This window comes from Leptinotarsa decemlineata, unplaced genomic scaffold (genome assembly GCF_025532065.1).
Source record: "Leptinotarsa decemlineata unplaced genomic scaffold, Ldec_3_MD MMD2_tig00026336_RagTag_RagTag, whole genome shotgun sequence".
Taxonomy (NCBI): Eukaryota; Metazoa; Arthropoda; class Insecta; order Coleoptera; family Chrysomelidae; genus Leptinotarsa; species Leptinotarsa decemlineata.
This window is the reverse complement of record NW_027412692.1, coordinates 12,428,994-12,456,983: the sequence shown is the minus strand read 5'-3', so window position 1 is coordinate 12,456,983 and position 27,990 is coordinate 12,428,994. Positions and strand designations below refer to the sequence as shown.

Here is a 27,990-nt window from a genome sequence, read left to right as displayed (position 1 = left end):
TGGTAACGTCTTGTTGAAACCACATGTCAGGCATGTCCAATTCTTCCATTTTGGGCAGAAAAAGTCGTCAATCATCACACAGTAGCGCTCGCCATCCACAGTAACGTTCCGGCCATTGTCGTCTTTGAAGAGGTACGGCCCGATGATGCCACCGACCCATAATACACACCAAATAGTGACTTTTTTGGAATGCATCGGTAGCTCTTGCAATGCTTGTGGCTGGTCTTCACTCCAGATGTGGCGTCGCTGAACACAATTTTTCGATAAAAATGTGGATCTTCCTCCAACTTTGCCAGCGCCCATTTACCAAATGTTAGACGTCGCGGGAGGTCGTGTGGCATCAATTCTTGCACCAGCTGGGTCTTATAAGGTTGTACACCCAAATCCTTTCGCAAAATTTTCCACGTAGTGGAGTATCAGAGGCCCAATTGCTGCGAACGGCGGCGAATCGACATTTCACGGTCATCACGAACACTGACGAATACAGCCGCAATATTTTCTTCGGTCCTCACTCTACGTATGCGCGTTGGTGGTTTAATGTCCAATAATGTAAACTGGGTTCGAAATTTAGTCACAAGCTTCCGAATAGCTCTCTCAGTAGGCCGACGAAACTGCCCATAAGTTGGACGAAGTGCACGATGCACTTTCTTCACCAAGCATGAATTTTGATAATAAAATTCAATAATTTGCAAGCGTTGTTCATTCGTAAGTCGATTCATGGTTAAGTTATAGTCCAAAATGAACAAGTTTGACAATGAGCGCTTCGCCCATTTTACGGTCGCCATAATCGTCCTGTTGTGGTGGATAAATTTGAGTCCACTGATTCAGTAAACGATCGACCAACATCCGTACGTCGACGAAATGCAAGATCTGCCGAAAACATCGCCGCTGCCTGTGAGAGTTTGCAGGAGAATCCGTGGCAGGTCGATTTTGCATCGCTCACAAGAACTCGGCCTTTCGCAAACCACAATTTGGCGAACTTTTCGTCGTGGCTTAGACCTGCACCCGTACAATATTCAACTGACCCAGGAATTCAGCGATGAGGCCCATCTCATGAGTACGTGAACAAACAAAATTGTCGAATTCGGAACGATGCCAATCCACATGAGATCCAAGAGCTAATGCATTCCAAAAAGTTACTGTTTGGTGTGTATTTTGGGCTGGCAACGTCATCTGTCGATATTTCTTTGAGAACGACGCTAGCCAGGCTTGTTGGAGTTGTATGCGAATAAGCCAACAGTGGTCGGCAAAGCTAACATAACCTATGCCATCGGTGAAATTCAGACTGATTTATGAGCCAGAGTCATGGCTCATAAATCAGTCTGAATCTCATATCATATCATCAATAGGTCTTTCAAACGAAAACAAAATTTCGATGATATCATACACACACTTTGTTCTGTTTTAATTTAAAAATAGGAAGCGCTTACTGGAGGATCCTCTATTTTTTTTATCCTATGGAATCAGCAGATCAATATAAAATATGAAATTAGTCTGAATCATCAGGAAATAATCGGTTTTTGTGTTCCTCTGTAAAGTGCATCATTCAAACATACAGGCTTTTTCACTTACACTAGCAATGTAGTACTTCACGATTGTCTTTTGATGTCAATTATTTTAATTAGATACAAGTCTGGAATCGAAGTAGCAAGCCAAGGTTGAACTGGTTTTTGTTTTTTCATCTTTAAATGTGATTTTACTATTGCATAAAAAATCCAACATATTTTCCATGAGCAACAATATATTGAATCCAGTGGTTTCACATTTTGTTTTGAATACCTGCCTGTAATCAACTAGTCTGTCTGTAAAAAACCTGATTTTGACCAAGTTCATGGTAACATTCTTACAGCTAGTGCACTCACAACACAACAAAAAACTATTTTTTGAATGTTTCCTACACTAAATTAGTCAATTTCTACTAATTTTGGGGTGATAAAAACGAAAATAACAATGAAAAATTTTTATTAGCTCTGGTTTTTGAGATACACAGTACTTAATCTTAAAGAGTAGTTATACTATACGTGAAAAGTGAAAGTACATAAAACAATATTGTTATGTTTCTTTCAGAATATTTTAAGTACAAAATTAATAAAAAAAAAAACATTATTCTTAGTGTTTTGACAAATAAAAGAAGTTTGTACCACCAAATTTCAATTAAGTCCATCCGATTCATTGTAAGATCGCTGTCGTTTAGCTTGTCTTTTATAAAACACTTCTGGAGCATCCCTACACACAGACCAGCAGTAGTCTGCAAGCATTGCTTCATTCCAACGGCCCTGATATCTCTGTTCCATTAAGGCAATGTCTTGATGGAATCTTTCTCCATGTTCGTCACTCACAGCTCCACAGTTTTGTGGGAAGAAATTAAGATGAGAGTGAAGAAAATGAATTTTTAAGGACATGTTGCATCCAAGTTGGTGGTAAGCTTGAAGAAGCTCTTTAACCAATGCTGTGAAGTTATCATCTCTTTTGTTACCTAAAAACCCATGTACAACCCCCTTAAAGGCTTCCCAGGCTCTTTTTTCATTTCCTGTTAAAATCATGTCAAAAGCAGGATCATTCACGATTTCACGGATTTGAGGCCCAATAAAGATGCCTTCCTTGACTTTAGCATCACTCAACCTGGGAAACTTTGCTCTCAAGTACTTAAAAGCTTGTCCTTCCTGGTCCATGGCCTTCACAAAGTTTTTCATTAGTCCCAACTTAATATGTAATGGGGGAAGGAGAACATCCTTAGGATCTACAAGAGGCTCGTAAACTACATTTTTCTCATTAGGGTTTAGGTCTCGTGTAGGCCAGTTCATTTTTTTATAGTGATATTTTCTATCCCGACTGTCCCACAGGCACAAAAAACAACAGTACTTGGTGAACCCTAATTGCATTCCTAGGAGTATAGCAATGACTTTCAGATCACCACAGATGTGCCACTTGTGTTGTTCATATTTGATTGATTGGAGAAGTGTTTTCATATTTATATACGTTTCCTTCATGTGAACTGCATGACCTATAGGAATAGAGGGTAGCTGATTTCCCTAATTATAATTAGGGGTATAGTAGTAGCATTGGGTCATAGCGTGTCCTATCTTTATATTTATGTCAAACACGTATTTTGTTCTCTCTGAAAAAAAGGAAGCAAATCTTTTTGACGCTGTCTCTACTGAGATATTTTCACATCATGTTTTAGAAGATTCCACTGTTGTAGTCTTGACCCTAACAGCTCAGCCTTTTCCTTAGACAAGCGAAGATCTCTTATAAGGTCACTCAACTCTGCTTGACTAATTCTGTGCGGATCACTAGACCTATCGCTTACCTCAAAATCAGGGTCATAGGATGTAGAAGGATGGGTTGCTCCTTCTAAACAGTCTTCATCACCTTCCTCTAAAATTTCATAGTTTTGGGGTGGAGAAGGGACTGGCAAATTGTCTGAGTGTGGTACAGGCCGAAGAGCAGATGGGAGATTAGGGTATTTAACCGTTCCTCTTTTCTTCATAGATAAACCTTGCTTAATGGGAGGAGAGCAGAAATAACAGTCGTCTGTATGATTGGTAGGCTCACGCCAAACCATAGGTACTGCAAAAGCCATTGCCCGGTTTTTATTTTTCAGCCACTCTCGCAATATGACGGAACAAGAATTACAACATATATGAGGAGACCATGATTTATCTTGGTCCCCAACTTTCACACCAAAATAATGTTCATAGGCTGTTTCAACGATAGGTGTCATTTTACGTTTCTGAGCCTTAAATGTTATTTCACCACATATATAGCAAAAGCTATCGACAGAATTCACACACTTTCGAGGCATTTCAGATCAGCACTTAAATTAATTTAAAAATCAACTTCACACGATAATTTCAATAGCAACCACGTGCGTACAATTGACAAACTCACATAGGTTATGTTTACTACTTAAGAACAGCTGATGAGAGGGGTGTTATGTAAATAAACATGTGTACCAACTGTTGGTGATGAAATATTTCATTTGTTGAAAACTCAATATACATAATATATATAATATAATGATACTATATCTTGAAAACAAGAGCTAATATATAATTTTTATGGTCACTTTCGGTTTTAACACGTGGAAATACATTAAAATCATCTAATTTCAACCCCGAAACAAAAACTTTGTTGTGGAAGTTTTATATATTCATCAATTAACAACTGAACCAATTGAAATCTACATAAGGAGTTACATTAAATATACAGGAATGTAAGACCGCAAGAGGGAGATTTGGTAAATACGTTGATCCCCTCATTATCATGAATTTTTAGAGTAAATATATTTTCGCTGTTGCTTTCCAGCATCACATTCAAAGCACTAATCTGTATGCCTGAAAACAGGCAGTTGCAAGGGTCAGGGATTAGACACAACTTGTCTGCTCAGAAGAAGACTCCGAAAAAGTAATAATCTCAGATAATTCAATTTTGACCCGAATAATTACTATTCCAGAACATAATTATTCATTTTGGAATTATTTTCGTTCAAAATCGTAAATATTATGCAGTTAAATCTGAGCTTCACTTCGTTGAATACTCTGAAACAGAGAATTATTTCGTTGATATACAGAGTGAGTCAACAAGGTTCCCTCGGTCCATTGCCATCAGAGGAAACAATTTTTTTGCAGTTATATCGATAAATACTATATTTCAAAATTATTTTCTCACATACTCGGCGATACAGCCGAGCGTAGCCAACCAAAGTTATATATTTTTAAATAGAACAGCCAGTATATGAATACGTCATTCGATTTCATATTCTTTTAACTCTCTAAAGAATTTTGGTTTTCCAATTTTCATTTTCGCATTGCCATGTTAATCCAGAAAAACCTACTCTTCAGACAATACTTTTTTAACGTTTGTTTGAAGGTGATTGACAATGTTTCATGATGAATTTCACTAGTTCCCTGAAACAACTAAAAGAGAAGAATTAAAAATGAATAGCTGAAAAGAACAATTATATTAAGCAAAAAAACCTGAAATGAAATAATAGTGGAATAACTTGACTTGGAATCACATAACTTTTTATTTAATTGTTATTTTCATTTTTATTTTTTAATCTTTATTTTTTGTTCAATTGTTTTATTTTAACTTGTATTTTATTTCACTATCATTTCATTTCAGGTATTTTTGCTTAAAATAATTGTTATTTTCACCTTTTCATTTTTAATTCTTCTTTTTTTAGTTGTTTCAGGAATTTCAAATCATTTTATATATTAGATAATGGAAGTTCGAACTAGTGAAATTCAATATTTTTTTAATTCACTACCCGTATGTCTACAGCAAATGAGTGGATTTGTTAGGAATAGTAAGTCAACATCACTATGATAATTTCTGGAATCTCGACGTTCGGAAACAATATATAGGGCGTTCGGTAACACCGTTCAAGATCCGTTCATTTTCAAACAATCATAATTCTTCAACTTTTTCAAATAGAACACCAGGTATTTTTTCGTTTGTATGAAATATTTCAATATTTTACAAAATTTCAATAACAGGTATACTAGACAAAAAAACTGATATTTAACAGGTTATACCAAGTTTTAGTAATTGTTGTAACCACAAAAAAAATGTATATTCTCACGTTCACTTACTCAAATTTGTTTTTCGAATATTCAAACTAATCGCTAGTACATTAGCATTTTATATACCATCTAGTGATAGTTATCAGCGGTTTCAAACTGCCTCCTTGTATCTAGGATGTACAAAGGGAAGTTCCCCGAAATAACACAACCAGATAGAAGGGCATTTCAGGCTCTAAAAATAAGATTTGAAAGAACTGTTTAAAAAATCTGTTTAAAATTTTTTTTTCCATTAATCAGCTGTCGCCCCCATACGAACGACAACTCTCAGAAGTTGAGAAACTTGTGCGAGCTGAGGACTAACGTTCACATTTCAAATTGCTCTTCACCTCGTTGAAAATCCCCATGTGAGTACCCGAGACCTGAGCAGGGAATTAGGATTTTCTCAAATTAGCGTGTCTCGAATGATACGAGCAAGCGAATTTCATCCTTACCGCATGAAATTGACGCAAGAGTTAAGAGAAAGATATTTTGAAAAACGTGTTCAATTTTGCCGATGGGGCTTAGAAAATATCAATCAAGATAATTATTTTTTCGATTCAGTGTTATTTTCTGATGAAGCAGCTTTTCATAAAAATGGAACTGTGAATCGGCATAACAAGCATTATTATGCAACGCTGTTAATGGTTCGTTGCCTGAACCATTAACAGCGTTGGTCACCGACTGTTTGGTGTGTAATTCTCCGAAAAAGAGTTATCGGTCCGTTTTTTTAGTAGGCATCTCACTGGAAGAAAATATGTAAGATTTCTTCGGCATGAGTTGTCGAATTTATTGGACGGGGTTCCATATGGAACAAGACTTAGAATGTGTCTACAACAAAATGGTGCACTACCACATTTTGAAACTGAGGTATGAGAATACCTCGACGATTATTTCAATCAAAAATAGGTAGGAATATATCAAATGGATTGTCTACCAAACTCCTCCAAGATCTATAGGAGACATGAAACGAAGAATCAACAGAGTTTTCAAGGAAATCCCAGAGGATATGCCGGAGCGTGTAGAGAGTTCATTTAAAAAAATACTGACATTATGTGTTGCAGAAAATGGTTGCCATTTTGAACATCTTTTGGACTCACCTATTCAATAAAAAATTCAGGCGTTATTGTTCATTTTGAGAAAATGTTGAGTATGTGAACGTGAATGAATGAAATTTTTGTCGTTACAGCAATTAATAAAACTGGGTATAATTTGTAAAATATCAGTTTTTCGTATAGTATACCTCTGACAAAAAATGAAAAAATACAGGATGTTCCATTTGGAAAAGTTGAATAATGTCTATTTGAGAATGAAATTTGACTGGTTTTACCGAGCACCCTATATATTGTTTCCAGAAGTTGAGATATTCAAAATTTCTATAGTGATGTTGACTAATTGTTCCTAAAAAAAATCCACTCAATTGCTGTTGCGTGGCAATGCAACAATGGAAATTCGAAAACAAACATTCCTTAGGGAGCTAAAAGAATGACGTATTTATATACTGGCTATTCCATTTAAAAAGATATAACTTTGGTTGGCCACGCTTGGCTGAATCACACAGTATGCCAGAAAATAATTTCAAAAGATAGTATTACTTCGAAAAAAAATTGAGCAATTTGAAAAATTGTTTTCCCTGCTAGCAATGGACCGAGGGAATCTTGTTGACTCACCCTGTAATTCTCCAATGAGAAGTCTAAAATGACTACATCCTACGAAGATACTATATATGATACATAAACTATGAAGTACTCGTCAAAAGTACCTTGATGAACAAAGGTACTATAATTGAGAAGTGTTCTTGTTGAAGGTAGGTGAGGTCGAAGTGAGTATATATAATCTAGTGACAGTTCGAAGCAAGGCTGTCAAAAATTGAATCTCGAATACAATGTTTCGGATTCTGGTATCATTTAGTTCATGTACAGTGTCATCCCCAAAGTATGCACCATATGTGAAACTTATTTATTAAGGGTTTTTCGACAAAAAGTTATTCCTCATGAAAGTTTACGCATCCCCTAAAACTGAACATGCTCCAACAAAATACGGTACAACACACATAATATACGAGGGGCCATCAAATATTTGATTTTGTGACTGAAGTAAAGTACTCTTATTTTGAAAAATCTCGGGAAATGTTATCCAGAGAAGTTGTTCAGCATTGAAAAATACATCTAGATTTAAAGTTTCGGCCATCTAAGTGAAGTTTTATTTTTTTCACAATTTTTTTTAAATAGGGACTAAGAAACAAAATTATTTGCTAAAACGATAAATAGATGAAATCCTGTTGTTACCAGCGAACATTACTCAAAATTGTGCAGTATTGTAACAATAACTTGATATTCAATCATATCAAATCACAAAACATCAAAATAAAATAGGCATTTCAGAACAAACTCAGCGATTTTCTGGAGATTCAACTTGAAACACTTATTTTGGACAAGCAAATCTCCAGGAAATCAATGAGTTCGTTCAGAAAAGCCTATTTTATCTTGATGTTTGATTGATATCATTGAATATTAAGTTTTTGTTACAATACTGTATAATTTTGAGTGATTTTCGGTGATAACAAAAAATAAAAATAAGTTTGCACCAAAAACTTTGAAAATTGATTTAGTTTTCAAAATAATTGACCGTGGTTGACACTACTTTTGAAATGAGCCGTCGTATATTTATCGTTTAAGCAAAAATTTGTTTTTCGTAGTCTCCGTTTGGAAAAATTGGTAAAAAAAATAAAACTTCAATTAGATGGCTATGACTCCAAATCTAGATGTATTTTCCAATGTTTATCAACTTTTCTGAATAACATTTTCCGATATTTTTCAAAATGAGAGTACTTTACTCTTGTCACAAAATCAAATATTTGAAGGCTCCTCGTATACTACGTGTGTTTTACTGGATTTTGTTGGTGCATGTTTAGTTTTGGTGAATGCTCAAACTTTTATCAGGAGTAACTTTTTGTCGAAAAACCCTTAATAAATAAGTTTCCCATATGGTGCATTCTTTAGAGATGACACTGTATGATTTATGCTATTTATGTTTAAAATGTTGAACTCATCTTTAATCTTGGGAACTTGTGGAAATGATAATAAAAATATATTTGAAGAAACTACACAATACATATCTACTTCAAGAAAATCTCATCGACAGGAATTTTTTCGAAAAACTCGTTAGTCACCAATTTGAACGCTTCTCCATACGCTTTTTGCACGCCTTCTCTAACATCTTCGTAAATCACATTCCAGTTTTCATTGACGACTTTGTGAATATTATCTGATAGTTTTTCATTGCCGTTAAAGAGGTTCCTGAAATCGAAGTGAGCTCCCTTTATGGTTATCTTCATGTCATAACTTTTCACAGTAAAATGAGCTCGGTTATTTTTCGTTTTCTTCTCGAAGGTGACAGTGTGGACGATTGTGACATCACCTAAAAATACTGCTGTTAAAAATCATAGTAGGAGAGATTCAATGAACAGTTTCACATGAGTCAAAATTTATCAATAACATTTTAATCAAATTCTAAAAAAAAAGTTGAAATAAATTGTTTAGGCGCTTCCGCATGATTGAATTCTCAGTATATTGGATAGATTGGATGGGATAGGTTTTGAAACCGCCGCCATGACTTAGAATACTTTGATTGTCTTTGTAAAATGTATCCGCACGGAGATGAATGTTCTGAAAAACAACCGAATAGTTCTTGAGAAAAAAATTCATGAACCTAGAATTGGCGATTCATTAGATTTCTGAATCTTTCCTCCGCTACTGATAGCTGAACTGCTATCAATGTCTCCAGAACACCTTTGAGGCATCTGGTCCTGGTGAAATGAACGTCATCGTACTTAAAAAGATCGCAAATGAAGTTGCAACAGTATTTTGCAGACTTTCCAACCCATCTTGCAAGAAAGGGGATTTTCTTTCTGTTGGAAGATTGCTCCATTTCCAAAAAGGGCAAGAAAAATCTTCCAAACAACTATAGACCAGTTGCTTTGCTATCAGTCATAAAAAAAACCATTGAGAAAGCTGTAAACCACCATATGCTTAAATATGTAGAAGGCTTCAGCATCTTGAGCGATCATCAATGTGGCTTTCGAAAACAAAGATCAAGATCAACAGGCGATCTTCTATCGTACGTCACCCATATTTGGGATAACGCAATCGAGAAACATGGAAAGAGCTGTTGCGATTGGTATTTCTGAAGTGTTTGGCCGTGTGTGGTATTAGGGTTTGCTGGCCAAACTTCGATGCTATGGATTGTCAGATCATTTTTGTGTATGGCTTTCCAGCTTCGTGAAAGGACGTTCTCTGCAAGTGGCCGTCGATGATGGATACCCCAGGGATCTATATTGTCTCCAACCCTTATTTTATCGTATATCAACGACTTGTAACGGGTTGAATTTGCGGTAACTATGTTCTCCTTGAAACTTTGAGTAAATAATACCGTATTATAATATCGTATTCTATATCTAATATCATCTCACCCGGTTGGTATTCGAAGAAATCAATTCTTAGTATAGAAAATCGTAATTTCTAGCTAACTCATCCTTGAGGATATATGATACCCTGATTTGTTAAAAACATTTCCTAATTTATATCGAACATGGTTTCGATTGTTTTCTTTTGGACTAATTCACCTGGACTATGGTAATTAGTTGAAATAATAAATTTTCGATTTTCAATCTCGGATTGGCCAACGGGCTACTTAAGTGTCAGAGAAGCATACGCGTTTTTCACTGAACTTTTTCAAAATAGGCGAGAAATGCAATTCCTTCTCCTGGTCGAGGTCAAAATTCCTTGTTCTCAAAGATCGTAGCTGGCAGCCATCGAAGAAAATTTTAAAGGGCTCGTGGAATAAAAAGTTTGTGATAACAACTTCGTTGGAGAGTTATATTCCTGGGCCCGATATTAGTGGAAATTATGCCCTAATTTCATAGTTCATAGTTCAGAATTTTTTTGGATCTCTGGAATGTTCTAATGGGTAATTTTTTATTGTAATATTGTAGATAGTTTTTTTATTTTCTAATTAGGAAGCGAGGAAAACTGAACGTGATACTGAAAATCAAATAGAATAATAGAGGTGGTTTCTTTTTTAATAATTTATAAAGTATTGTTGCCACGTCCTGAGAGGAAAACAAATTAAAACAGTCATGTGAATACAGGGTGAATTAGCTTTCAAAAAACGGTTAGAAAGAATAGATACTTTTCTTAATTTTTTGCAATTGTGCTAATAGTCTCATAGTTTCTGTCCTTCTATAATAGGATGGTACATACATGTTGTCCCACCTTAAATTAAACTGTCCTTTGATGATTTTGTTGTGCATATTTTACAATGAAGAAAGCTGAAATTACTTCATTCATGTGCTACCTATAGCTATCCATATGGAGATTAAATAGTAAAGAATATGGGAATATCGTCCAAGTTTTGTTCTTGACAGATGATTCTTTTCCTAGGGTTTTTTTTTGTACAAAACCTCAACCCAGAGTTTTCAACGTTTTGGTAATCGAAGATCAATCCATATACGGAGTGATCGAATAGTTAGTCTCACCTTCATACAGAACGGTTCATGGTCATCAGCACGAAAGGAAAGAAGCTACTCGGAAACTTCGATATCATCATTAGTCGACTTACAATTCAAGAACATTTTGCTCACCTACAACCACCGTGGAAATTCACGCAAGTTATTGCTTCTTTCTGTTGATTTTTTTTAGTGGTTTCGTTTTTTTTTATTGTAAGGCGGAAATTCAATGTTTTTTTAAGATTTTTTAACTGCGCATACGCTTAAGCTCTTGCGACGCATTATAACTTATTGACGACATTCGAATTTCTGCATCAAATTCGGGTTGATGTGTTATTCTGAACAGCTGGTGATACATACCCTCATTTTGTTTGCTGAATTCATATTCATTTACCGATTTTTTCCAACCGTGGTAACTAATATGTATATATGTGTATATATGGGTATTTGTATATGTATATATGTGTATATATATGTTCTTGTCTATTTGTAGAATGATATTTTACAATCCGGATAATAATTATTGATTTACGTGGTTTCAAGTTTGGAATACATTTTTCAACCGGTACTTGTTGTTTCATATCATTTGGTAAATTAGTGGTATTGACATATTTAGGGTGTTTGTGAGGCAATTCACCTGGCGCCCATTTTTTAATGAAATCTCAATCTTGAAATTTTATCCAAGAACCCATCCCGTCTTCACCGAGACTAATCACAAATACCCACCTGTCTCGGGTTAATTTGACAGGTGACTTGTACCCTTGTCATCGATTGGTAAGGTTACAGACTCATTGGAAAAAATCCATCCATCGTTTTGCTTTGCTGATGACAGCAGCTGTCTCGTAGTTCCATTTTGTAGTAACGGCCATTGCGATAGTAACATAAAATATTATTTCATTTATTGGGACCGAGGTCGATCACCTGTTTCTTCGGTGTCGATATTTATCCAGTGAAAAAACGCTGAATTACTTTATGACTGTCGGACCTTCGAGCGTCGTTGTGGTCATGTTAAAATTTAGTTAGACTAAACAAATGAATGTATTCCATCCTGCCGATGATCATACGCTTGGGAAGGTTGAAAAAACGCTGATATGAGGTTTGTGTGGCTAGCGTAGCTGACGCGAGGGCTTGGGAGTTGCTTGGGAGTTGCTTGCGGGAGACACAAAAAGTCGGTCACCGGACCCCGTCGAGACGAGATCGGGGGTCTCATCCCTAAGCCTTCGAGGCTGGGGAAGGTGGCCTAAATAGGAAAATTATTTTCTCTAAGCGCGTGGTGCGAAATTTAGGAAAAATCGGTGTGGTGAAATTCCAAGTCGGTATTGGGTACAGGGGAGTTTAAAATTAAAAGTGGTGGTGTTTAAGACACCCCGGGTCAACAGAAACAATGATTGACCACGAACCACCGAAAGAGGCGTTATGTGAGTGTTTGTTGTTATTTTTTTACTAACCAGTTGATATTTAGAGAGAGTTCACATATTAATTTGTCCGAGTCCACTTTCCTATTTGCAAAGAGGTTGCATATTGTTGGGTTCCTAATGCTGATAGTTAACCTAGAGTACAATTACAAAAAAAAGGGGTGAACATTTAAAGTTATACACCACTCTCTCTAAAGTTAAAGTGAAACTGAAAGTATTTTGTACAGAGTTGGTTCGTTTGTAAGTGTTTAAGAGTTTAAATTAAATAGCAGATAACACAGTCAAATTGCTTGATATAATTGTTATTTTCAACTATTCATTTTTGATTCTTTTTTTCTAGTTGTTTCAGCGATTTTGAATCATTTTATATAGTAGACAATGGAAATCCGAACTAGTGAAATTTATCTCCCTGTATATTATTCTGACGCTCTTTAGTAAATCCCAAAATCCCCGCTTGGGCTCCCTTATTATTGACACAATGAGTCTTTTATATTCAAGAACTATTTTTTCACAAAATCATGATATATAATCCTATTTTTTCTCGATCATCCCAGAGTAATCAATCTGAACGCCAAATAGGTACTATGTACCTGTTCACAAAATCTTCACTAATACTCACGTAAAGTAATTATCGAGTCACCTTTCCCAAAAACAGGTATTACTAATATTTTACCATTTATATCGTATTTTGCTTCCTGTCTAATTTCTGGGTGAAGTGAAGAAAATTCCAAAGTATTTTTCTGTGAATCATAGCTGAAAAAAAATTGATTCAGAACATGTTCAGAACTTATCTAGCATGGAATTCCAGAAATCGACAAGCCGAAATAAAAATACATTCCAAATAATATCTCACCAATGAAGCTACGGTGTTAGCGAAACACATCTAGAAATAAAAATGTTTTTTGGTCGCGCCAAAAACAAAAACCCGCGGCACTCACTTTGGACAGAGTTTTCGCACACCCAAATATTCATGCACGATCTGTCCAACTTCACTGAGGTCATCCAAAATTATTTTGTAATCTTTTTTTAAACAGCCCCTTTGAAGTTGTTTAAACTCAGCAAACCACCAAACCAAACAAATCCATTTTTCCTTTGGTATCTTGTATCATAACTTGACCCTGCGGATCACTTATGATACAAAAATAATGACACCTGAATGTTAATTTCATGCCTGTCAGTTTTTTCGCTGCTGGTAAGAAGAGTTCTAACGCTTTAAAACTCTGTTTTGGTGTCCAAGCCTTAACTTTTTCATTTCATCGGTTAAGGGAATAATGTTTCGAAAACTGTCAGACTTCTGATATTCTGAATGTAATTATTGCAAATAAAGAAGATAATAGAACCCACTTTCCATAACAGAAGAGGGTAAACGAACAGTAACAACCTATCTGTTAGTGCGGTACTGAAATTACTCACTGTGAATCTTTCACTTTGATTTTAGAAAATCCAATGACTTTCACGTCGTGATAATTCTGTACCAAGTTCACAGCACTGGTTCCTGCTCCTATCACCATACTGGTGAATTTCGCTGGATCAATCGGAGGTAGATTGAGGGAGGCTATACCTGAAACGTTCAACAACAATATTTTAATGAATCTAATTATTATACAGCATGACATTCGAGGAGTTATTTTTTTATCCTTCCCGGAAGTGAACATATGTTTTGAAGTTCCTAACTGGTAAACTACAGCCATACTTGCCATACCGCAAGATTCGTCACCGAGAACTTAATGAGGTCGGGATTCAACTTTTACCATGACCGGCACGCAGTCCCGATCTCAACCCGATAGAGCGAATTTGGGACAACCTCAAAAGACGTGTAAGAGGTAGAGTACTAGCCCTTATGACCTTGGGAAAACTCAAGACGGCTGAGGTGTAGTGGTGGCACAATATTCCTCAATTGGATATCTAGAATATCGTGGATGGGTTACCAAACCGACTCCAAGAAGTCATAAGGGCTAGAGGTGGAACACCCATTATTAATTTTCAATTTGTTTTGAGAAACGCCAATTTTGTCACAATTAAGCTTGTCAAATTTTCATCGAAGATTTTCTTTCGTTAAATGTTCGTAAAGAATCCGTTAAAAAACGACTTCAATTGAACAATTTTTTTTACCTTAAGGGTAGTTCACAACATACCCTTTCATGAAATGTAATATAAATTTAAGTGAAAATACAAGGTGAGCGGTTAATTGTGCCTTTGAGTTTACTGATGGTAATGAAAATAATTGTTGTACTATTGGTATTCATTTGTTAATTGTATTTTCCTATGACTAGCTCGCTCACTTTTCGCATTCCCGGGATTTTGTGAGAATCATGTATAAGATTATAAATTGCTCCATCATTTCTGACTGTTTTTTTATCGCAGTAAAAGAAAACGATTTATTCCATTATAACCCTTCCTTAAACTTTTCTCTCCCTTACCTGAACCCCCGATAATCTGGAATGCGTTTTCAATTGTGGAATCCAGACAGCTGTCTAAATTGGGATCGCTGAAGTGACATCTTTTGAAAGCGTCAGCTGAAAGAAAAATCAATATAATTCAGTTCGAAAATACATTTGTCGCTATTGTTATTATTTGAAACGAATATTACACCCTGATGGAAGCCATTAGAATTAGCAATACTCGAAGATATGACTATGATTTTGTAGTTATCACATTAATTCGAGAAAAAGAAAATTTTAGCTGATTCCACTATTGCTATGTCTGAATTATTGGTGATTATTGAACTGTGTGAGTCTTTATGAAAGTGAAGAATGAGGGGCTCCTTTATTCACGTCGGTACCCAGGCCGGGTGGTTCGGATAGCCACGTAAGGGGGCTGTGTGTGTGGAAAAAAACCAAAAGGTTTCCCGAGCAGGGGGCGACTTAATGAAAAATTCAATTGTTTTTATGATAAAAAAGTTCGATAAAAAACGGGTGGCAGCATTGCTCCGAGCAAGGCCGCTGCACCCCCCGACGAAGCTCCTGTCAAGCTTGTTGGAAGGAACCTGGCCAAATGCGCCTGAGTGGAAAACAACGGCCACTAATATAAGAGAGAGAGAGAGAGAAATTCAGGATATCTGTGGTGTTTTTTTAATTTTCGTCAGAAACCAGAATTGTCAAATCTCGTTTTTGGCTCTACTGCCTCCACTTCAAATGATATTCAAGGAAGGCAGAGGAGCTTTCAGTACTGTTTAGTATTTGTTATAATCTGATATGACCCAGTTTGCAATGTGACGTTTCGTTTATTAGACGTCATCAACAACTTAATTTTTTTGAATATGGACCACTAGTTTTCTTTTATCGATTTTTGGAGCCAGTGTAATAACAAATTCAGCTATGTATTACAATACATTTTGATATTGAGAAAAGAATCACTAATATGTTCCACCGAATTTTCTGTTACATAAATCAATGTATAAACTGCAAATATTTGTATTTTACAATTTTTTATAATTTCACAAGTATCATTTATGTAGAGAATACAAAAAAGTAATCTATCCCCGATACACGATTTGAACCAACTCATCATAAAAATAAAATGCCAACAATTTTGTTGTTCAACTAGAATTTTTATTCAACTTAACTTTTCTACATTTAGATGTATTTTGGATTTTTCTGGTTACACTTAAAATTTTCAACAAGTCGAGAATTTTCCCCACATAATACTTTGATTTACTTTGAAAAAGATTTTTGACAGTCTCTTACAATTATTGATATTCGATAATTTTGAATGTACTGACATTTTTATTTACCTCGATATATTCTAGAAAATTCAGTCAAATAACTCAAGTAAAAAGATTTGGAAAAGCTGAATACACTTATTTGAATTAATGAATCGAAGAGGTTTTTTGTATTAAAGTGTATAATTTTTAAAATTCTTGCAAAGCGCTTTCGACTTTCGTCATCATCAGTGCTCACCTGAAAGTAAGTGATCTAATTGAAAAGGAAGTTTAGTGAAAATTGAAGTTGCAAAAAGTTTTTAATCTTTAAGGTTGAGAAATTTGTAAAAATTGTTTAAGACTACTTACTTGTCAGGCAACAGGAAGTATCAAAATAAGTACATGGCACATTTGTAATATTTGACTTATATGCATAAAACAAAATAGGCTTATAGCCAAGAAAATACATTTTTGGATTGAGGCCATGTTGTTCAGTCAAAGTATCATATGAAGAAAGACAACTTGAGACAGAATGTGTCAAGTGTCATGTTTAAATAATGGTACCAACTTGAGGAGTGATCGATTATGGATTTGATTAATTATATAGAGGAAAAATATTGAATAAATTGCATTAGTAAAATGTGATTGATTAATAATTTATAATCCTTTTATGAAGGGGAAGGAAATCTCTGTTTAAGTTTACTTGAGTATTCAAACAATGATCATTATTGGAAAGTTCTTTAGAAATCTCCAACTCTTCAAACAAGTCAAGTCTAAGGAAATTTTTATTATCTATTTTATGTAATATTTTGGAATTTCTATTGGGGCTAAAGTTGTGATTGCGAAATTTTATGCGGTGGCCAAAAGCAGATTTGTCGGTTTTTTTTAAATGTTCATTAATACGAGTGAAAAGAGGTCTACAGGTTCTACCAATGTAAGATGGCGAACAATCAGAACAGTCAAGCTTGTAGACTCCACTTCTGTGTAATTTGTTGATTTTGTCTTTGGAATTCACTAAAAAGTTACTTAAGTTGTTTTGAGATTTAAAGGAATTTTTTGTGTCAGGTATGGTATTTTCTATAAATTTGGAAGTAACAGTACACATATTTTGATCAAAATAAGTTTAAATGAGTTTAAATTTACTAATTAATTTGTGAATAACGGATGGTTGATAACCATTGTTAACAACAATCTGTTTTAAAGTATTTAATTCTAAATTAAAATTGTAGGGATTTAAGGGAATGTTCAACAATCTGTTAACATAACAATTGAAGGAAGCCATTTTATGTTGCATAGGATGAAATGAATTGAAAGGAATGACATGATCAGCCTGGTTGGCTTTCTGTAAATGGAAAAATCTAGTTTGTTGTTAGTTTTTGTTATAGTAAGATCTAAAAAGTTTAATTCACTGTCTTTTTCTCTATCAAGTGTGAATTTAATTTTTGGATGTGAGTTATTTAAGGAGTCAAGGATATCATGTGCTAAATTAGAGTTACCATCTATGAAAACCAAGCAGTCATCAACATATCTGTGCCAACTGATAATCTTATCAATTTTATTAATGATGGAGGAATTTTCTAAATTTCATGAAAATGTCTGCTAGGAAAGGTGAAAGAGGATTACCCATTGCTAGGCCTTCAGGTTGACTGTAAAATTTATTATTGAAGTGAAAAAAATCTTGGGAAATGCAAAATTTAAGTAAAGTTAATATATCTATTTTGGTAGAGTCAGAAGTTAAGTGTTGAGAAAGAAAGTTAGAAACTAAAGGTAGGGTTTCAGATTTAGGAACAGAAGTGAACAGGTTGCTAAATCTGAAACCCATAAAATTTCACAATCACAACTTTAGTCCTAATAGAGATTCCAAAATATTACATGAAATAGATAATAAAAATTTCCTTAGACTTGACTTGTTTGAAGAGTTGGAGATTTCTAAAGAACTTTCCAATAATGATCATTGTTGGAATACTCAAATAAACTTGAACAGAGATTTCTTTCCCCTTCATATACACTTCAATACAAAAATCTTCTTCAATTGAATTGACTACATCAGTCTGCATTACTATCCGTTATTGCAGCTCTTTTATACAAATTGTCTCTATTAATTTTTGTAATATGATCTGATTCAATCTTCCTACATTCAACATCTTATTAGGAATTAAAGAATAATAAACTTACGAAATTGGTATCCATAAATCAATGTAGCAGTTACTGCTAACAGTACAAGAAAGTTCAGCCTGTACAAAAACATATCAATGATGGTATTTTATTTCAAGGTTGGAATATATGTTCACATCAAAATGATAATTGCTTGCAAATATGTTTGTGCTTCTTTATATACCTGAATCTTATTTTAAAAAAAGATAAACTGTGAATAATAATACTGTTGCGTTTTTTAAATTATATAATTTATCAAACACTTTAGCGCTAATTATAAACCTCCATAAAAACCATTAAATTCTGTTATCCTCGACACGAAGCCCGGAAAATAAACAGAGCCGGTTGGATCAAAGTAAACGATTCCAATCACAACCTAAACGAATATTTCAAAAAAAAAACTTACTTTTCCTTAATCTGAAAAAAGGAGCAGAGCTAAATAAACATAGAACGTGCTAAAGTGAAGAAAAGAGCAAACTGAAAAGTAATCTCAAAAAAGATACTGCGTCATATGAACCACTGAAGAGTCCAAATATTAGTCAGTAACCTATCATATTCAAAAATGTTAGGTACCTAAAATTTGAAAAATCCATTGAAAAACAACAAAATGTCTATACTTTCCTTTCTTCAGTGGTTTACGTTTCAAAAAACAATAGTTTTACGACAAAATGGTTGAGGCTAGCTCAAGGCACATGATTCACGGACCCGTTGATCGTTTATACCACGGTGTGGGGATTGGTCTTTGGTTGATAACACTGGCACGCCCTCTCGACTGTATCGGGGCTTCGGGAAGAGGACCCGACCAACAACAATACAATACAATACACTACAATACAATACAATACAATACAATACAATACAATACAATACAATACAATACAATACAATACAATACAATACAATACAATACAATACAATATAATACAATATAATATTTGAAAAACTACACCTCAACGATTTGATCTCCACAAACTTCATTTGAAAAATATATCACAACATGTTTCGCTAAGACATTAGCTTTTGAAAAAGGTAATTTTCAAGTGATTTGTGAACAAATCACTTGAAAATCAATCGTTGAGGTGTAGTTTTTGAAATTACTATGGATCTTCATCAAGTAAAGGCCGAATCAACCAGAAAAAAAAAAATACAATATCTTCATTCCTCAAAATGATCATTTTACAATGATATAGGAGTCGTAAATGGTAAAAAACATGAAATGTATGTAAACATCAGTATAACAGTATTACAAAATTCATAAATCTAACACATCAGAGTGCTTGTTTAAAATAAACAATCAAAAGGGTTCATACATGTACATAATAGTTGAAATAGGTAATAAGAGACATAATATTAATTGTTGATTGGCGAATGTGGATATTCAAAATATTCATTAATATTGTGAAAACAACCATCTACGAGATATTCTCTAATTCTCCGTTTAAATACTAAAATTGATGCTACACTTTTCAGGCCGGAAGGTAGACAATTGAAAAATTTGGAACCTGCCAGAGATGGCGTCTTTTTGAATAATTTTGTGCGATGTTGTTGTAGTTTAATTAAATTCCCGTTCCTTGTTGCGTAATTATGATATTGGAAGTTAGTTTTTAATTCCAGTTCGCGTTTTTTCACAAAGAGCAGACAGTTATAAATATAGAGAGAAGCTACTGTTTTTACTTATATTCCTTTGCTTGAAAACAGGTCTACATGAATCAGTATGACGTAGATTGTGAAGCATACAAATTATTTGTTCCTGAGCAACAAAGACCCTGTTAATATTTGTTGCGTCTCCTCATAAAATCACATCATAAGATAGAACAGAATTCACAAGAGCATATTAAACATCTAACAGTTGTTCTTCACTCAGTATTTTTCGAGCTGCATTAAGGCATAAAAACTGCTATTAAGTCATCTACTTAAGTAGTCGACGTGAAATTGCCAAAAATTGTCTAAAAACTTTGTGGAATCTGAAGGGTATATTCGTGTTATTTATAATAACGTGTATGGGATGTTCCACATATTTTCTTCGAGAAAACTGTACCAATACTGTTTTTTCTGCATTGACACCACTTTGAGAAATTCTGACTTATAACATTCAATTTTTCTTGAAGTTCCAAAGGACTGTCGGCTTCTGCAGAAATAGAAATATCATCGGCAAAAAGAACTGTTGAAGTAGTGCCGATATGTTGTGGTAAATCATTTATGTAGAGTAAAAACATTAATGGTCCCAAAACTGAGCCTTGTGGAACTCCAACTTCCAAGTCATAAGTATACGAGTTTACATTATCCCATTCTACGTACATCTTTCGAAATTTCATGTAAGTCATAATCCAAGATAGAAATTTACCTCAAATTTCAATAGCACTAAGTTTCTTGGCCAGTATATTGAAGTTTATAGGATCAAAAGCCTTTGAGTGCGGCCACAAACTTTCCTTTGTCAATTCCTCTGTAGATATTTTCCAAGAAAGCTGTAGTCGCACTTTCCGTCGATCTACCGGGGCAAAATCCATTTTGACATTTGTTAATTACATTATGTTTCGTTAAGAAAGGAAGTAGTTGTTCATAGTTACATTGTTTCAATTATTTGGCCCAACACACTAGGAATAGTTATTGGGCGGTATCCCCAACGTATCCCTAGAGAAAAAATAATGTTCATTCAATAAAAAAAAATATAAAACTTTCAACATTTCAATTTTCCATTGAACTATGTATAATTTTTTATCTTAGAAAACAATAATTTCAGTTTCGTAGATATTTTGAATTTTCCACATAGAGTCAGTGGGCAACTTGAAGACTGGCTATAAATCAAATCATCTAAAGGAACAATTCGTTCACACCAGTCTCAACTCCCTACACTGTAGGTTAATGCACTGACACCTATCAGAAAACAACTAATTCCCTAGCTAATACCACGAAGGATGTTGGATTATACCCGACAGGTGTACCAATCGAACGAATTGATCCTTTACTTCAGATGATTTGATTTATAGCCAGTCTTCAAGTCCACTGAATATATGTAAAAAGTTTTCTTTCTTTATACGAGGAATTGAGCAACTTTCGGATATGCGGTTGGTTATATGGTTCACAGGCAGATGGGCCGATGACAAATCTGCTGTTTGTTGTCCGCTTCAGCCTTGTTCGAGGAATGATACTCTGAAAGGAATTCAATTTTCAATTATCGGAAATCATCGACTTCATGTTGATAATACACACTACTGAGTCTGGCACTGACGAGTGGCCAAATAGCCCGAAACTGTTCTGCAGGTGTGTTTCAATAATTGAATATCGATTGCGGCAGTTGTATCGCGAACAGAATATGCAAGAATAACTTCAGTGAATAATCCTGTACTGACATTTGTCCGATATAATCCAACGCCTTTCGTGGTATAAGCCAGGGGAGTAGTTGTTTTTCGTTAAGCTACAGTGTGGGTAATTTGAAAGTGGCCTGAAAGAATTGTTCCTTTATATGATTTGAGTATCTCCTCCGGTACTGAAAATCTGTGTAAAATAATTCAAGATGCTTGTATTTCAGAAAATTCCGATGGAGAATTTCCTCGATATTCAAATGGAAGCTTTCTCGATAAAGTCCGTATACTCCTGCAGGCACAATAATGCATCGATTCATTGTTTCCTCAATCCAATCCTTTTATATCGAACAGATAACAAAAATCGAATATGCCATTGTTTACTTGAGGCTAAAACAAACATCCACTGTTGAATATGTATGCTACTTCAAGTTATTTCAAATATTGCGAAAAAAGGAACACAACGATATTTGTTCTGAGAAAATTAAAAAAAACTTTTCAAACATTCTCGTTCGTGATCTGAGATAATTTTATAATTAGTTCGTGTCATCAAATGATTACCTACTCGTATATATTGATATTACTACAAATTTCGAAGTTCAAAGTTTTTTCTAATAGTCAGAAACTACTAAGTAATTATAAAATTGAAAATACATATTTCTTCATTCTATAATTAGTAACAATTAACAAGTAACAAGTCATAAAACGGTCGTAAAACTCGTAAAATCATAGGCGGAGGTTCCTGAGGTGTTTATTCATTAAATATAAAGCTTCAGTTTATATTCGAAACTTGCCTTGAAAGGGTGAAGTTGTTACGAACGAAAATAATTTTTGGTTTAGTACATTTTTTAATCGCATTTAATTTACGGCTCGTTGGTGTTTCGGCGTCTACGGCAGTAATTAACGTCTCTAATATTTATTTTGCGAATTTTGTGCAGTGCGTGAGTAACTTTTTTTCATATTCCTACAAACATATACGTACCTTTCGTTCCTGCTTGTTTTGTTTGATTGCTTGCGATGGCTTCGTCATCATCATCAACATCATCAAGTTTTACACCGGTACTGTTGCGTACAGTCAGTAAGTCTGTCTATTCACCAAGAGAGAAGACTATTGTTTTGAACGTTCACGATGCTCTGGTTTCTCAGAATCCCACAAACACTGTTCAGAACATAATCAAGAGTTGTGCCAACATGACGGGCGTAGGGGAGTCAACAATATATAGGTTCCTATCAGAAAGAAAAAAAAAAGATATAGCTAACCCAAATACAAACGAATACTTAAAGAGGGGGAGAAAACCTATTGAAATTGATGAATTTGCCAAAAATGGTATTCGAAGGAAAATTCACGAATTTTTTTACAAAAAAGAAATACCCAACTTAAACAAAATTTTACAAGAAGTTAGAGACGACCCGGATTTGCCTCATGTCGGACGAACCAAATTGTGGCAAGTTTTAAAAGAATTAAATTTCCGGTGGGAGAAATCAGACCGAAAATCACTTTTGATTGACCGGGAAGAGATAATATGTTGGAGAAGAAAGTATCTGAGATCTATACGAAAATTTCGGGCTGAAGGAAGGCCAATTTACTATCAGGACGGAACGTGGGTAAACGCAGGTCACACTCTCACAAAAATTTGGACAGATAAAAATATATCAAGCTCCAGGCAAGCCTTTATGGAAGGTTGGTCTACTGGTATTTCCCCACCCTCTGGTAAAGGCATTAGATTAATAGTTTCTCACATTGGCAGTGAAAAAGGATTTGCTAAGCATGGTTTGTTGGAATTTGAATCCAAAACCACAAAAGACTATCACGAGGAGATGACAGCTGATGTTTTCGAAGAGTATTTTGAGCAGATTATTGAACATATACCACCAAACTCAATTATAGTATTAGATAATTGGACTGGCTGCGGAATAAGTCCCTGCCTTACGAAGATGGAATGGTTAAAGCAGAACTTTTAAAAATTGCCCGGCAACACAAATCTAAGTTCAAGAAATACGTAGTTGACAAAATGGCGGAAAGACGAAACATCACAGTCCTTAGACTTCCACCCTACCACTGCGAATCAAATCCAATTGAACTCATTTGAGCACAAATGAAAAGCTATGTGGCTAGAAAAAATACGTCATATAAAATACAAGCTGTACGTGAACTGTTATATGAGTCTTTACAACATATTACAGAACAAAATTGGCGAGATGCAGTAAGACATGCAATAGAAGAAGAACAAAAAATGTGGGATCTTGACAATATAATTGATGCGACTGTAGAGACACAACCGCTAATTATTAACCTGCAAGACGACTCGGATTCCGAAGATGATCCTGTTTATTTTGAATTTGAATAGTTTTGTAAGTAATCGTAGTTTATATCATTTAAAAATAGGTATTAAATTAATTAAATAAATGTATCTTTTACAAATTGCAAGTAACTTATTATTTTTGAATAAAATAAGGAAATTTTTTTAAAATAAAAATACAGTTTACAGTACCTACAGTTTAAGAATATTAATATATTTATTTATTTGAAGTAACTAATGTTTTAATCATATACTCTACGACACTGGTCACTCATTTCCACTCAAAATACCTACATAATCGGATTAAAAGTTTTATAGCTGTATTGTATTTCTTCAGATACAAGGTGGGTTAGTCGAAAACATCTTAAACTGCCAGTTTTAGTTTGGTTTTTGTTATTATATCATATTAGCTGTGCTCTCTGTATTTCAGTTCTCTAATGAGGGTCAAACTTGCAGTGAGCTATCAACAAATTATGAACGGACTATAGTTGGGTACTTCAGTACAGATGGTAACAAGTTAGGTTGAAACATAAAAAGAAAAATCCATTTTGAAGCGAAAATTTTGAAACTGTTTTATGCGAATTTCAATACATCATATTCGTCAATGTAATACAATAATCGCACAGTTTGATACAAAACAACCTCCAGAGTATTGAGAAGATTTCTGCTATGTCCATTCAGAACATTTAAAGGATTTTAAAATTGTGAGTTTGAACAACGAGACTTCGCAGAAATTAACGAATCGCACACTTTGATGAATTTCACCGGTTTGTTTGACTTTCGTTGGTTTAACAAACTTTTTGGTTCAGTTGCCTAAATAATTCATTAGTAAGCCAATACTTGATGAAAATCCATAACATATTCAAGTAAAACTTTATTGTCAGACTTTCACAGACTTATATTATGTGAATGGTGAGTTTGAACTCTCTCAAACAATCTCACCAACAAAATTCAAGGAAGAATGTGAAAACAATCCACAATTATCTATTGATCGATGATATTCAATTTCAGGTTCAATTTTACGATCGAATATTTTTCAACAAATCTCACAGCGACATCTATTTGATGACAATGTATCATAGAATTTACCACTAGAATAAATGTTTAATCCACCACCACTATTAATATTCAACTCTTATAAAAATAATATACAGGGTGTTTGGTAGCTGGGTGCAAACCTTTAAGGGGTGATACACTAGCCCATGTAGAACATATTCATACAAACATTTTCATTTTCTAGCACGTTTTTGATTTTTAAGGGAACTTTTACGATTTTTAGTTCAAAAACCCAAAATTGGTCAATTAAATGCTAATAACTTCGAATCTTAACAGAAATGTCCGGTTTTTTAAATTTATTTTATGTGTCCCAAATCGTACTAAAGTAGTTTGAAGCACCATTGTGTCCAAAAAAGTTATGTACAGAGCATTTAAACTTTACAAAAAAAGAAAGAAAATAAAAATCTGACCTTTGATGCCAATTAAAAAAATAAATAAAATACATACAGGTGTTCAGACACCTTTAAAACATACTTAGTTATTGCTCTTTCGATTGACGTATCACTTACCTAGCTAAGTGTTGAACTTTTTTAATTAGGGTACCTGAACCAGTTAAAGGTCGTAAATATGGATATTTGAAAAATTAAAAAAAAAAGTAATTTAAATGAAATTCAGCTCAAAAACCTTTAAACGAAAATCCTAAAGCAATATGCGATATTATTTTTAGACTTACATGGAATAATAAGAAACTTAGCCCAACTTGAAAGAAGAGAAAACTGAACAAAGGCCGGTGCCGGTGGCATTTTACAACAAAGAATTTGACCTGAAGCTAGTCATTAATTGGAATGCATTCTGTTGTTATGATTTAGACCTTATGCTAGGGCCATAAACTTGCTTTTGAGATTATCAATTTTTAGGTACCTAAGTTGAGTAATCTTCTTGGACCCCTCGCCGGGTCGGTTTGGTTGGCCAAACAAGTTCTCTAGTCACTGCTTTGCCCTTTCGAGTTACGCGTAGACGTTGGTTTTGTGTTCCCCATTTTTGTAATTCACCGTGTTCAGTTGTAGCCTTTCGCTCCTGCAGGTGTTGTTTATTTTGGACTATCGAACTTTGTTGTGTGTGTTGCCATGGCAGAGTTTACGAGTCATGAACAAGCCGATATCATTTTTATGTATGGCAGAGCTGATGGTAACGCATCTCTGGCACGACGTTTGTACCAAGAACGTTACCCGAACCGCAGGTAAATTAATTTGTAATTGTAGCGGTAGTTAAATTTTGCCATTTTCACCTTCAAGAGACGTTAAAAATGAGTTATTTTATTGCAGGGTGCCTAACGTCCGTGTGTTTTCCAACACATATCGTAGGCTGTCTGAATCTGGTATTCATCATGCTGAACCTGCAGTAAATCCAGAAAGACATAATGTTAATGTTGAGGAGCAAATTCTCGCAGCCTTCGAAGCGGATCCTACCACCAGCATCAGAGTTGTAGCGAGAGATTTAAACCTTTTGATATGGAAAGAGTGGAGTACGATGCACAACGAAAAGAAATATCCGTTTCACGGCACGGGTGTGCAAGGCTTGGAGGAAACGGATCCGGCGAGACGGATACGGTTCTGCCGTTTTTTGCTGAACGCAGATATTGACGACGCGTGGTTCTTAAAGTTCTCCAGGGAAGGAATTACTAATTTACACAACCTTCATGGATGGGCTGATAAGGACAGCAATCCAAATTGGAAAAAACAGGTAAATAAATGATTTTTATTATTATTATTTTATTACCTATGTTCAACACGTGTTTAATTACCTAAATTAACTAATTTTATTGCATTTTTGTTTCAGATTTCTTTCCAAAGACAATTTTCAATAAATGTGTGGGCTGGGGTCATCAGACGCACACTGGTTGGCCCACACATTTTTCCTGACAATTTGAATGGACAAAATTACCTCGAATTCATGATAAACGACTTGCCAATGTTACTCTATGATGCCGAAGTGCCAATATTGTACACGGACAGGCCAATCACATTTCAGCAAGATGGATGCCCAGCACATTGGGCTGTAAGCGTCCGCGAACACCTGAACCGCTGTTCTCCTGGCAACTGGATCGGGAGAGACGGACCCATCCCCTGGCCTGCCAGATCGCCCGACCTGACTCCGTTGGATTTTTTTGTGTGGGGTCGGGTGAAAGAATTCGTATACACAACAGAAATCACCACGAGAGAAGAATTACTTCAGCGAATAGAGGCAGCGTTTGAAATTATGAAACAGGAAATGCAAATGAAAGTAACCACAACTGAAGTACGAAATCGTTGTAGAAAGTGTATACGCGATGGTGGAGGACATTTTGAACACCAACAATAAATTTTTACAGTACAAAACAATTTTTTCTTTAATTAAACACAAATCCATATTTACGACCTTAACTGGTTCAGGTACCCTAATTAAAAAAGTTTAAGACTTAGCTAGGTAAATGATACCTCAAACGAAAAAGCAATAACTAAGCATGTTTTTAAAGGTGTCTGAACACCTGTATGTATTTTATTTATTTTTTTAATTGGCATCAAAGGTCAGATTTTTTATTTTCTTTCTTTTTTGTAAAGTTTAAATGCTCTGTACATAACTTTTTTTGACACAATGGTGCTTCAAACTACTTTAGTACGATTGGGGACACATAAGACTACTCAAATAAATCAAAAAAACCGGACATTTCTGTTTAGATTCGAAGTTATTAGCATTTAATTGACCAATTTTGGGTTTTTGTACTAAAAATCGTAAAAGTTCCCTTAAAAATTAAAAACGCACTAGAAAATAAAAATGTTTGTATGAATATATTCTACATGGGCTAGTGTATCACCCCCTTAAAGGTTTGCACCCAGCTACCAAACACCCCGTATAAAGACACCAGTAGATCTGAAACAAACACGTAGTTTGTATTTTGATTGTTTGCACAATTATTTTGCTTTATTCAAACGCGCTTAGAGTTCGAAAGAGAATAGAAACTGTACATATATGTACATATATGTACATATGTACATATATATGTACATATATATATATATATATATATACATGAAGAGGACGTGAACAGGACCGGACATGGGCATGATATGGTC

General features: G+C 34.7%; 3 protein-coding genes across 3 annotated transcripts in view; 2 read left to right on the top strand and 1 right to left on the bottom strand.

Annotated features, from left to right (window-relative positions):
• Rh50 (Rhesus blood group-associated glycoprotein Rh50) overlaps nucleotides 1–27,990 on the top strand; it is a 111,230-nt gene that overhangs the window by 73,852 nt on the left and 9,388 nt on the right. The window lies entirely within an intron of this gene.
• Nucleotides 8,640–18,451, bottom strand: LOC111518032 (circadian clock-controlled protein daywake). Its single transcript, XM_023174355.2, has 5 exons — nucleotides 18,301–18,451; nucleotides 14,906–15,001; nucleotides 13,899–14,046; nucleotides 13,105–13,238; nucleotides 8,640–8,984 (listed from the first exon to the last, which is right to left on the bottom strand). The coding sequence occupies exons 1-5, from the start codon at nucleotides 18,371–18,373 to the stop codon at nucleotides 8,683–8,685; spliced, it is 753 nt and encodes a 250-aa protein (XP_023030123.2). The 5' UTR covers nucleotides 18,374–18,451; the 3' UTR covers nucleotides 8,640–8,682.
• Nucleotides 25,343–27,574, top strand: LOC141485750 (uncharacterized). Its single transcript, XM_074183177.1, has 2 exons — nucleotides 25,343–26,117; nucleotides 26,203–27,574. The coding sequence occupies exons 1-2, from the start codon at nucleotides 26,005–26,007 to the stop codon at nucleotides 26,630–26,632; spliced, it is 543 nt and encodes a 180-aa protein (XP_074039278.1). The 5' UTR covers nucleotides 25,343–26,004; the 3' UTR covers nucleotides 26,633–27,574.